This window comes from Filicampus tigris, chromosome 4 (genome assembly GCF_054856515.1).
Source record: "Filicampus tigris isolate MCC_2025a chromosome 4, RoL_Ftig_1.0, whole genome shotgun sequence".
Taxonomy (NCBI): Eukaryota; Metazoa; Chordata; class Actinopteri; order Syngnathiformes; family Syngnathidae; genus Filicampus; species Filicampus tigris.
In genome coordinates, this window is record NC_141220.1 from 1,284,807 (window position 1) to 1,298,296 (window position 13,490).

Here is a 13,490-nt window from a genome sequence, read left to right on the forward strand (position 1 = left end):
TGTGGGCCATTGCTCCTCCGCCATTAGAAATTGTGGACCGCACATCCACTGTTTAACATTTAGGAATGACTTCACTCCACATCCCCTGGAAGCAATATCTGATGGATTGGACAATGTACTCACATATCTCCACTGAGTTCTTTGAGATGCTTCAAGGATCTCTGAGACCCTGTTGGCCACAAATGTTTTGAATCTGGATGTTTCATCATTGATATATTTTCAGTCAGTCCAACACATAGAGTCAAGCAATTTCATCTGCAGCTCCTTTCGCCACAACCTGTCCATACGTGCTACTACTACTGCTGCAGTCAGTTCCAATCAGGGAATGGTAATTGATTTTAGAGGAGTCACCCTGGCTTTGCCCATAACGAGAATGCTACAAAGCTTTCCATCAGTGTTGCGTAATAGAAGATCGGTAGCTGTTCCATAACCCACTTCGCTTGCATCTGCAAAATGATGTAATTGGGCAGAAGCTTGAGTGCCAAAATCTGCAGGTTTAAAACATCTGCTGACCTTGAAATCCTCAAGCAAGTGGAAATCCTTTATCCAATTTGTCCACTCCAGTGCAATGGGTTTAGGCACAATATCATCCCAACCAAGGCCTTTCCTACAAAAGTCCTGCAGAATCAATTTGGCCTTTAGCACCACTGGCACAAGCACTCCCAAGTGGATCATAAATGGCACTAACCAAGGACAAGATCCCTCTACGAGTCAAAGGGTGATCTTGGATTGAAATCTTGAGTTTAAATGCATCTGATTGTATACACCATTGCACACCCAGTACTCTCGCAACAGGGAGTATGTCATGATCCAAATTTATCTCTTTTCCATCCACAGCTCTTGCTTCTTCTGGAATTGCAGACAACACATTTGCTTTTCCATTTCTTTAGCTGAAAGCCACCTTTGGCACAAATGTCTTGAAGGTCACGATAGAGGGCAATAGCCTCAGACTCCGAGGGCACTGAGATGAGAGAGTCATCCACGTAGAAGCTGTGCATAATGGTGTCCACCACTTGTTGAATGAACGACTTGCTGTTGTCTTCTGCACACCTTCGCAAAGCAAAGTTGGCACAGCTCGGGGAGGAAGTTGCCCCAAAGAGTTGGACACACATCCTGTACTCCTCCATTGGTTGAGAGAAGTTCCCATTGGGCCACCACAAAAATCTTAGCAGGTTACGGTCTTTAAATGGTACACGCACCTGATGATACATGGCCTCAATATCTGCCATCAAAACAACAGGCTCCTTACAAAATCTAGTTATAACTCTGATTAATGAGCTGGTGAGATCAGGTCCTTGCGACAGCTGTGAGTTCAGTGATACAATGATGCTGCACAATCAAACACCACTCTGATCTTCTTCTTTTGTGGATGGTACACACCATGGTGTGGAATGTACCAGGTTTTGCCTGGGCTGCATGCCACCTCACTGTCAGTCACTTTCTCAGCCTAACCGCAGGTAATGATGTTGAGCATAAAGGCAGTGTAATCTGCATGAAACAGGATTTTTCTGAAATGCTAGTGTGCGTGTATAGGTGTGTGTGTGTGTGTGTGTGTTTTTTGGGGTTTTTTTTTTGGGGGGGTGTATAACTGCACCAAAAAGCACAAAAAAACTTATTTGTTTAACCATTAGCATTGCATGGTCAAAGAGAGCAAGCCATTTTCAACACTTTAGATTGGTCAATAGTTTGTAAAAAAAAAAAAAAATATATATATATATATATATATATATATATATATATATTTATAAAATAGCACAAATATATGTGGACATGTGACCAATAGTATAGATCTGTGATAAAATATAAAATTTATGATCCAGTTGTAAATTCCTTGAAAATATTACATGTTGAGCTTTTGTCTCATATTCATATTTTCATGTCAAAATGTTTTCAGTCTACAGTAAGAAATAAAGGAATTGGCCTTATTGTTAAATACTTGCGTGGAGGTTGATTGTATATCAATTAACTAACTATGTTTAAAAAATTGTAATTACTTGTTTTGCATTTCAAAATTATCCAAAGCCTGGTTCACACGGCAGGATTTTAAAATTGTGGGCCGACTTCCAAACTCTGAGAGCCCCCACAAGTTACTAGAAAAAATCATCCGGGTATCAGTTTTGAACATACCGCGTGTGGTGTGCAGCCACACGGCAAGATCAACACATCACACACGAAGCATATTGATTCACAGATATTCTCACGTCAAACGGAAAATCTCGCAAAACCCCTCGAGATTAAAAGAGACTTAGAGGTGAAGAAACATGGTGGATGAAAAGGCAGAAGGGGTCTCAGAACGTGTCTTGACAGTGGCGCTAGTTTGTGAATTAGTTTTAGTGGAAAAAAGTGACACAAAATTAAAAGACGTTGGGCTTTGCTGCGCCATGACTGTTTTCATTTCGGATTCCCACCGCGCTTCTTTGCCACTCTGTCACCTCTCTTTCTGATTGGCTATACGTCACAGTCAACCAGCTGCGTGGTGAGTTGTCCTCGGGGCACACACGAAGTCGGGCCAAAAAAATCCAACATGTTGAACATCCCCGATCTGAGGTCAGACGTCCTTCGAGTGTCCGAGATCAGACTGAGCACACCACACACGGCAGGATTATCCGCTAAGATTATTTTTTGAGCCATTACGAGAGTTGGCCCCAACCCACGATTGTCGGGAGGGGAGATTCGGGGATAAAATCTGGCCGATTATCCTGCCGTGTGAACCAGGCTTAAGTGTGTTTTTTTTTCTTCAGACAAGCATTACTGACCAAATATATGTCACAATTAATATACCATATACTGCAATAGCCTTTAAAAACAGGGAAAATCTCATTCAAATTTGAATTGAAATCTTGTTTACTAGGTGGTGATGCCTCTATAATCCCCACGAATGGCAGTCAGCTTCAAGTGTGTACCTCTGTCAAATCTATGAAGAATGATCAAGGAACAGTTGGAGGAGGACTGAAAAGAAAAGGCGAAGCACATATTCCACGACAAAATAACAAGCGGGCCTCTCTCGAAGAAAATGACACTGAAGAGACAAAACTAGAGGATATTCAAGAATCAAAACAGCCTTGCTGTTACCTTACCTTGCCTTCGTCCTCATCTACTAGTGACAATAAGCCTTCACAGAGCCCATCTGCCAAAACACATCTTGGGACTATCTCACATGCTTCAACTTCAACAGAGCTGAGAGAGGAAACCGGTGCCCTTTCAAATGTTAGCCCTATCGTCTGCACCAGGCTCAACCGACAAGTTCATGATGTTCACAGAACAGGAGCCAAGTCTGTACCAGGTGGCCTCGCTGACCCTCTTCAACCGGGAATGGGCTACCATAGCACAGGATTACTGCGGGTAAAGCCTGGTCGAGGAGAGTCAACCCTGTCTCTCTCATGCAGTGATAAAATGGCTCGCTGGGGGGTGCTGGGCTTCCAGGGTGCACTTCTATTCCATTACTTACAGGAGGCACTCTACTTTAGCACCGTGGTGGTAGGAAAATGCCCCTTTAGCCACGAGGCCATGCAAAGAGCTTTGATCACAAGGTGAGGCTTACTGCATGATAAAAATGCCTACAGTATAACCGTATTTTCCGGACTATAAACCGCTACCTTTTTTCTATGTTTTGAACCATGCTGCTTATCGTCCGGTGCGGCTAATCTATGGATTTTTCTTCCACCGCTAGGGGCGCTCCAACCGGAATTACAATACGATACATTACAATTACCATAAACAGGATGTGACTGCAGGTGCAGGAATTCAACAGGCGAGGGCGCTACGCACTAGGTTATTGCATTAGGTGGTATGTAGTATGTAATAGAACAATAAAGGGTGGACATTAAAGGGACACTTGGATGCGCTTAACATTGGCACTTATATAATATAATAGGTTTGCATGTACAAATGACATTAGTGCTAAAATGCTCACCTCAAAAGACTCTCTAGTGATTTAAAGGCTTTTTATGTGATTAGGTTACGACAAATATCCCCGCCCCTTTTTAGGGTATGGCTTGTTATGTTTTTGGTCTCAGCTGTCCACGTCACGGTTGGGAGCCAAGCGGTTTGCAGTGCTCGCTTTGTCAGTTCTGTTGTCTAAAACGTAGACCGATCGCCAAAAAAATGCAAATGCACATTACTACTCTTGTGCACTTCAACCTGTGAAAGTATAGAAGTGTTCTGCACAATAGTTTGAATTTATTGACATAAAACGTGATCTCATCATGATCACCTCCACAGAATCAAAAAATACTGCGGTGATCGCTTCTCCACTTACACAGGCTGAAGAAGACAAGAGCATGAATGCGCACACAAACCCCGACTGGTTTATATTTCAGACAGTTAGCGACGCTAAACTCGTGTCAACTCCCAGGAGGGAGACAGCAGCGAGCAGCAGGGCAGGCAGATTGGAGCTTTATACCCCCACCCCCTTCCCTCCCCGGCTAAAGGTAGGATCACGGGACGGCTAATAGCAACAACTAGCTTCAGGCCGTTAAAACAAAAGGCGTTAGCACATCAACATTAGCTCCTTACTGTACACGCAGCGTGTGGGGGTGATCATGAGCCTGTGTCTTCATGTCGCGGGGTTGCCTCCCAAGCAATCGCGTGCGTTGCCCGACACCGCTTGCAGCTGCCAGCGAGCGTCAATGTTCAGCAAACAAAAAGTTCCAGCGAGGAGGCTGACTGCCGAGTGTGGATTGGAACGTACCGTTTCGGCTGTTACATTCCACGGCGTGCTGTCGATCGAAAAACTGTGGTCATTCCTCATCCAAATAAATGTGCACGTCCACTCATTCCCACTTGAGTCTGACTGGTGTTAAATTCCTCGCTCGTCCTAACCGTGATCAGCAAAGAAGCAGTTGTTTTTTTTTGTTTGTTTTTTTAGCAAAGAAGCAGTGTGCGCTGGTCCCAGTCCAAATCTATGTAGCTCTGCTCACCTCCACATTTCCTCATTCTCATATAAATCAGCCACGGAGAGGTTAATCCTTTTGATATGTTGAAGTGGGCAGTAGTAGAGATGTCCACATAAACTTTGGTGCCAATTGATCGCCGTTTTCGGACGTTATACGCAATGAAAGTACAATGGCTTCCAATGGAGTTTGGAATCGGTTACTCCCGTGACTCCGGCCGAACAAGAATAGAACGGTAGGGGGCGCGGCCATTTGCCTCATTAAGAAGAGGCGTTATTCATGGAGTCACTTATTTCTTAATTTCTCCCAAATTTATTGATAAAATAGAAAATGACAACTCCTTCCATTTTCTTGATCAAAAAATATATAAAATGAACTTGTTAGTGAAAACATGGCCATCCTGGCCCCACCGTCCTTTTAACTGTCAAACTGGAGCGGCAGCGGGCAGTGAAATGACGATAAGTACTGGTTATTTTCTCTTGGTGCTGTTCCGTTTTAATCAGCAAAGTTGCTGCCATGTTAAAAGGCACTGTTAGGAAAGAATCTGTTCAGGTTCATACGTGTACATTTATAGTTCAAAATCGTTCTGTAAATGGAGGAAATATCTAATTTTTCAACATAGATGGGTGCGGCTTATATATATATATATATATATATATATATATATATATTTTTTTTTTAAAAAGAAGAGTGGATTCTGTTTATATAAGGTGCGGCTTATAGTACAGAAAATACGGTAATCTGGTTATTTTCTCATCAGCGATTTACAATAGACCCGATAGTCACCCTGGTTTTCTTTTGTCATATCTGGACATGATGGAATACTCTACGGAATTTTTGAAGAGCTCTTAATCAGTACAAATAATGTTGGTTTCAGTGTAGGATTTATAGAACACTGTTGGTTGATATTTATGTTCACAGTAGTATTCACAATGTTTACAGTCATGGTGTTATTCAAAGCTCTTATATTGTGTTTGTTCTGTGCTATTCAGATGCTCCAACATAGCAGATCTCCCTGCAGGTTTCTCAGTGTCTCAACCAGTTTTCCTCCAGTCGAAATTGGAGTTTCCCTTCAGCCGGCCCCAGACTGAGCTCCAACACAAGACAGGACAAGGATGCATCACACCTTGTGGGGCAGGTAGTGTGGGCAAGTAATCACACAAGGTGTGTCTGAAAGGTTCCTGGACTGGTGTCACAAAATCTAACACAGAAATTATTTCCTGGAGTTATCCCCCTAGAGTGTGACATACTTTTTTATACATACTGGTTGAATATTTTTCGGGATCCTCCTCAATTTTGTCATCGCGGCCATCTTGATGTCATCCACGTTTTCAAAACGCGTCCCCTTAATGACACCATTGAGCTTCAGAAATTAGAATGAAATTGCATAGATTCAGGTCATATACAGGAAGTAGCAAGGTTGCTCCAGCACAACAAATGTTCTTCTCGGTCAGGATCTGTCAGATGCTCAGGGCATGAATTGTTTTGCCACAACTATCACATCTTCTCACGCAAGGAATGAACCAAACACCGCAGGATCTCTTTATTGATGTGCTGGTTGATCATCTGGCCCACACTGAATGGGAAGACCGGCCCTGGAACGTTCGTGACACACCTTGTACACAAGTGGCCAAAATTGCTTGCACCCCTCTGTTAATGAAAGTTGTTCTGCACTTGTTTTACTGTTGAGCAAAAAAAGTTTAAATTATTTTCTCTGTTCATCATCTTTTTCATTGTTTTCAAAATTAAATATGAAGTACTCTGCAATGTTGAAGTACTCTTTTAATTACTAGTTATTCATCAGTACAGATTCTTTAAAACTGGCGATTTAACAAAAAAACAATGTAAAGTCATTTTATGGATGGACAATTTTTGTCATTCAAATGTTTAACATCCTTTGACAACCCGAGAGCATTCATAATTGTATGCAAACAAACAAGTGTACATGACCTATTCAATGTTTTTGGTTTTCAGCTGTCAGCTGGTGTAAAGTGTCTGAGCAGCCACTTGATGTCACTGCCGCCGGCTTCAAACAAGGAGTCACCAAGAAGGCCGTGGGTACAGCTAAAGCTAGGTAGTCATGTAGTACTCTCGTAAAAATAATAAAAATAAAGAAATTAGATATTATATTTAGAATAATCTTAATTACGGTATTTGTCTATTTTCCTCATCTCTCTAGGTCTGCTCTGTGTAAACTGGAACTTTTCCATTCATTTCTGTCTCTGGTGTCATCTACTGACGCTTCTGCACTTCCTGACTCACTCAGGTACCACAACAAAGGCTCTTTCATAATCTCACAGTAACCGGATGGTCTGCAGTTAAGTTAATCTTTCAAAGTATTCACCAACTGTGAAACAGTAAAGCAGAAATAACTGAAATATGTGCCTGTAACTCAAACAATTCCACTCCATTGTTTTCACAAATCTAATTTCATAATGACAACCAAAACAAACAACGCTGAGTCCAATACTGAGTCAAAAGCCATAGAACAAATATCTGTCCTAAGATGGGTTGTAAAAATGGACAGAGAGGTGGCTTGCCCAGCATTTAATAGAGTACCATATTCAATTGAAAATGCCCTTTGATGTAATAGCAATAACGGAAACATGGATAACAAAGGACAGACCTGATAACTTCTCAATGGAAGGATATGAAATGTTCAAACAAAATAGAAATCACAAAAGTGGAGGGGGGGTTGCACTATATGTCAGGAAAAGCTTTCAAACAAAAGAGATTTAAAAAAAAAAGTCTCTTACTATTGATCTAATCGCGTGCCTTACTGTGGGATTACAGTTTGAAAAAAGGGAAAATATATTGATAAACTTCTTCTACAGAACACCTGGGTGTGATGTTGATACTTTTGCAAACTACATAGAAAAACTATTTGGAAAGTTGGAGCAAAAGGAAGTGTTCATGTGCGGTCAATATAATAATGACATATTAAAATCAAATAAACACAAGCCATCACAGAATTTCATAAATACATTAGATAGTCTTTCACTACCTCCAAAAATTGTATGACCAACACAAATAACTCCCCATAGTTTTACGTCAATCGATAACATTTACCAATGTATTGACTGATGATATTTGAAGTGGAATTGTGATAACAGATGTAAGTGACCACTTGCCAAATCTAACAAAACTAAAGAAAGAGCTGAACTAAAACTAAACATATACGGAAAATAAATGCTGAAAGATTAAGTGTATTTAAAAAAAAATCTAGCAAACGACAATTGGAAATCAATCTTGGGTGAATTTGACGTTAATGCTGCCTATGAGTCCTTCTTAAGTACATTTAAGACGCTGTATGACCAGTGCTGCCCAAAAATACAACATTTTAAAAAGAATGTTAACTGCACCATGGATAACTAAAGAGTTGGAGAACACTTGTAATAAAAAGAACCTGTGGTACGCATATTTCTTGAAGAATAAAATGAAAGAGGCAGAGATTAAATACAAAAAATAAAAAAATTAACTGACCAAAATCTTAAAATGTTGCAAAAAACAATATTACAGTGGATTATTATTATTAAGGAATGAAGACAACACTAAAGGCTTATGAATACCATAAATGCCGTTCTGCGAAGAGGACCTACAACCGTAGCTATTCCAGATCATTTCTTAATTAATGACTGTCAGGTTTTTAATGACCTGAAACATTTAATAAAAAAACACTACACAAGGACAAGGGAGTGTAACTTTTTCTCATGAGGAGAACGAGACAGAGACATGCACAGTAACAAATCTCAGATCGCTCTGCAAACATTCTGTCCGCTGCCTCATTTATTTCCAAAGGTTTTTTTTCCTTGTTTCATTGACATTTTGCTCCAACTGTACAATTGTCCAATTGTAAATCACAGATTGGAATGCTTTTAAAATAACAAACACAAAAATGTTAAAACAGACTACTGCAATAAAGTAATTTAAACCGCTGCAATAAAGTAATTTAGAGACAGGAAAGTCTCCTTGAGGTAAAGGCACAATTTCCTGTTAGCAGCTGTTTCTCGTGGCCTGCTCTAATTTTCTCACAGACAACATTAACAAACAAATTTATCCTGATGAATAAATGTTTTCCAAACACTACAAAGAGTAAATATGGGTTAACTTATGCACAATTACTCTAACAATGACCAAAGCACAGAAAGTGTAAGTGATATTATGAATGAATTTAATGATTACTTTCAAAATATTGGCCCACAATTAGCCTCAACAATTGCATCATCAGTCGCAGAACGAGTTATGTGATATTCCAAAAAAATGTAAACTCCATGTGCCTACATCCAACCAATGAAGGAGAAATAATCAAAACTGTGAACACATTCACCAAAAAAAAAAAAACAATTGACAGCGATGAGCTGGACATAACCATTGTCAAACAAGTTATCGAAGATATTATATATTTTTAATCTATCATTTGCAATGGGCAATTTTCCAGAGCAAATATAAATGGCAAAAGTCATACCCATCTACAAAAATGGTGCCAAAAACTTATCTGAAAACTATAGACCGATATCAATCCTACCTCAACTGTCTAAAATATTGGTAAAGCTTTTCACAGAAAGACTAGACACTTTTATTGATGAACATAACATACTAAATTATAGTCAATATGGATTTCGAAAAAACAGATCTCCAGCTATTGCATTATTAGAAGTTATAGAGTGAACCTTTTGCTGGTTAGAGTCCTACTTAATGCATAGAAAACAGTATGTCCAGTGGGGACAGTACAGATCCATGTGTGGTAGTATTGTGTGTGGAGTCACCCAGGGATCTGTACTGGGCCCAAAGCTTTTCCTTTTATATATGAATGACCAATACTTGGTGTCTGAAAAACTAAAGTTTCTTCTGTTTGCGGATGACACTACAATTCTGTGTTTGGGTGAAAATCCTGAAAAATTTATGATTGAGATTACAAATGAAATAAGAGACATAACTGTCACTAAATTTACAAAAGACTAAGATCATGTTCTTTGGAAATCATGAGGTAAACATCAAACAAATTTTATGATCGATAATATAGAAATCGAAAGAGTTTGTGAGCACACATTCTTGGGTGTAACTCGTGATCATGAAATTTCTTGGAAACCACACATTAGAAAGATCTAAACCAAAACGGCAAAGATTGTGGCCTTAAAGAGGAAATCAACCCAAACATATGTTTTTCGAGAATATGTTCCCATCAGGCCCACTAGTTGAAACACGGCATTCTGATTAATATTGAGTTTGTGGAATATGAGTCAAGCAGCAAAATCCACCCGTTTTTAGATAGCTCAGGGGGGCGGCCGTTTTGTCACTTCTGTCGACTGAAAATGACAATCACAACTACTCAGGGCTCAGGTAATGACCAATCGCGGCTCAGTTTCAGAAAACAGGTAAGCAGTGATCGGTTGTTACCGGAGCAGTTTATGTCATTTTCAGTCGACAGAAGTGACAAAATGGCCACCCCCAGAGATGGATAAAAACGGGTGGATTTTGCTGCTTAATGAATAAATCCAAATATTATATTGATAAGAAAGCTTTATATATCATTTATTGTTGTCTTATTTTACCCCACTTACACTAGTTTGTAGAGGCCTGGGGTATTATATGCATTATACTTTATGGAAGTAAAAAAAAATTAAAAAAACTTTGCGAGTTTGCGTTCCCTCACAAAGATTTGCGCTTGCGAGATAACGCAAAGTTTTTTCCTGCAAGTGAACGATTTTTTTTTTTTTATGCGTGTTTATGTACTTTCCGGGTCATTTTCCGGGTAAACAAAAGCAACAAAGGGAGCGTTTTCAGCCGTGGGCAGGTTTAATTGAATACCTGAGAAATTTATTTGAAATACAAAGACATAAAATCAGTTATTGATATTAAGCACGGTTTCCAAATAAGCGAAAGACATCTGAAGGAGTGTTAAACAAAAGAGGACATCTCTTGACCGCAAGGAGCGTTCAAGTCCTCTTCCATTATTCTTGCCGTCTCTGACGTACTGTCGTGTGTCAAACAGCCGCTCATTAGAGGCTAGGCGAGCTGCCAAACTGACCCGGAAGTTCATAAACATGCATTTAAAACAAAATGCGTTCCCTTGCCAAAAAAACTTTGCGTTATCTCGCAATCTTTGCGAGGGAAAGTTTCTTTTTTTTAATTCCATGTCACCTTAGGGGCTCCGTAGAATTAAAAAAAACAAAAAAAAAACAATACAAATTATTAGCTTTGCAGGATATTGGGATGATACTAATGCACTTTTTCTAAAGTCAAAAATTCTAAAGTTTAAGGACCTTGTAGAATTTAAAACAAATCAGTTGATGATCAAAAAACACAAAAATATGGTACCAGTAAATATCCCAAAAATGTTCAGCAGAAGAGAAGGGATCAACAATCTGAGGGGAAAAAAATGAATAAAACAAAAAACCTATTCCCAAACCACTCTTAAAAGTATGTGTGTTTCGACATGGTGTAAATTTATGGAATTTTCTTGATGAAGAAATCAAAGCTGCCAAAAACTTGGTGCAATTTAAAAAGCTTTATAAAAATCACTTTCTGCGTAAATACGCAGAAGAAATTAAACAATATATGTATTTTTTTTAAAACAGCCGCTTTTAGCAACCTGCCTTTCACTTTCTTATTTCATCACCAATATTATTTATATGACCATAAATGGAAAAAAAAGAAAAAGACGTTGGTGGTTTGACAGAATTGCCCCATTTGGAACATCTCCATACAATTCTGAGCTCCACAAAGAGTCACTACACCTTCTGTGGTCAGCAAATGGGAATCCTCTTTGTAACGCAGATTATCACCATAGGGCTGATTGCAATATTATCACCTGACATTTAATGAGTTTTCAGTCAAACACTGGATGTTTTGAATTGTACACCTTTGTCGGAGGCCAGTGCTCTATTGAATACTGTTACCTTGGTTTTTTTTTTTTGTTTTGTTTTGGGGTTTTTTTTCAGAAAAGAAACCGATGCAAGTACAGAGAAATGAATGACAATTATATGCTGTATGTCTGCAGGAGGACTGATCTACACACATACTTGGACTACAAGGAGGCATCTGAGGCCTACCAACAAGCTTGGCAGCTACTCCGCAATCAGGCGTTCCCTCTTTGGCCACGCAGTGACAGAAACCTCCTGCTCTTCAAATGAAAACCAATATATCTCCATTAAGGTTATTGGAGAAACAAACTCATGATAGACTTGTGATTGTGTCTAGACACACAACTGGATCCACTGGAGTGTTATAGAGGTCATTGACCTAGTAAATATGTGTCAACTCCTAATTATAAGAGACGTTAAGCACCAAAAAATAGGCCTTTGACTTCAATTCATGATGCAACAGCTGTATGAATCATTTCTGTTATGTTGATTTATGTTTTGGATTTAAACCTCCCACCACTTGGGGGAACAGTGGCGTCAATTTGCCACAGGTCTACATAATCAATGGGATGATGATACTCAGGTGTTGCACATGGGGAAAGGCAAAAGGTTTAGACCGTGGTCGTGGTGGTGTTCTTGGCAACAAGTTGGAACATAGAGAAAGGATAAAAGGGGATGTTTGGTCCTGTTTCATTTCATATTTCTATTGAAAGCTGTAAACAAAATCACAATGAATTGAAGGAAATACATCTTTATTATTAAACTGAAACCCGTGGATTGGACATTTCTGTCAAAAGAATGCCCAGAAGGCGGTCATTTGACTACTTATGCTATACATTTGACGATGTCACCCCGCCATGTCACCTGCTATTTTGGCAGGGAATGGCCAATTTACAAATTAAAGTCATCTACAGTACTTGTAGCCAGCAGAGTTGTTTGTCAAATGTCACCCAGATTTGTCGTTCAATAGTTGTTGTAAAAACCCCTGGCCGTTCTAGTATTAACCACGCGTCAAAGCAAATCGCAGCAACCATAGTGACACGTTTTGACAGGCAAGAGGGTCACTACAGTTTCTAAACGGGTAAACAAGCTCATTTACCTGCATTTTAAGTCAACAAAAACATATGGTTTTTGTGTGGTTGTCTCTTTTCAGCAATTCAATTTTATTTAACCCTGTCAATATAGTATAAGTGCCTATTAGTGTAGACGAAAGCAAAATTGTCCTTTAGCCAAAGCCAATTGTTAACTTATAGACTCAATAATACATCCATTTAAGACTTGGAATATACTATGATTTGAATTATGTTCAACATATTTTACCAACCAAGTATGTTAGAAGGACACACACATCCATTTGAATAAAATAGCATCACAATGACCCCCACACAACACATATACACGCACACACCCACACACACACTCTTCAGTCATTGCAAGCATTTTGTGGACAGGGTAAAACATACAATGAGTTGCACTCTCAGAGTGGCTCTTTTTCGGATTGGCGAGGGTTGGCAATCGCACGGAGGTACTTAGAAAATATTCCAAAGCGTGGAGCTCCAGCCCGGCAGGCCAGGGCGCCTTGGCCTTCACCCCGAGGGAGGCGCCATGTATCAGGACCCGCTTTTAAGCATGCCCTGGCCTGCCTGGAGCTTTGTGTGCTACCAGTGACCGATTTATTGCTTGGGTTCCACTGCCACCCCGACGGAGGTACCTTGTGCCTGGCATGGATACGCGT

At 39.7% G+C, this 13,490-nt stretch overlaps 1 protein-coding gene across 4 annotated transcripts in view; it reads left to right on the plus strand.

Annotated features, from left to right (window-relative positions):
- Positions 1-12,686, plus strand: part of adat1 (adenosine deaminase tRNA specific 1) — a 47,490-nt gene extending 34,804 nt beyond the window's left edge. For 2 of the 4 annotated variants that reach the window (XM_086027429.1, XM_086027431.1), the window contains 5 exons: positions 2,852-3,530; positions 5,885-6,039; positions 6,867-6,966; positions 7,072-7,158; positions 11,893-12,686. In XM_086027429.1, the coding sequence (XP_085883555.1) occupies positions 2,852-3,530; positions 5,885-6,039; positions 6,867-6,966; positions 7,072-7,158; positions 11,893-12,025 (1,154 nt within the window). In that variant the 3' untranslated portion in view covers positions 12,026-12,686. The remainder of the gene's footprint in view (positions 1-2,851; positions 3,531-5,884; positions 6,040-6,866; positions 6,967-7,071; positions 7,159-11,892) is intronic. The other 2 variants (XM_086027428.1, XM_086027432.1) reach the window with 2 other exon arrangements.
- The last annotated feature ends 804 nt before the right edge of the window (positions 12,687-13,490 follow it).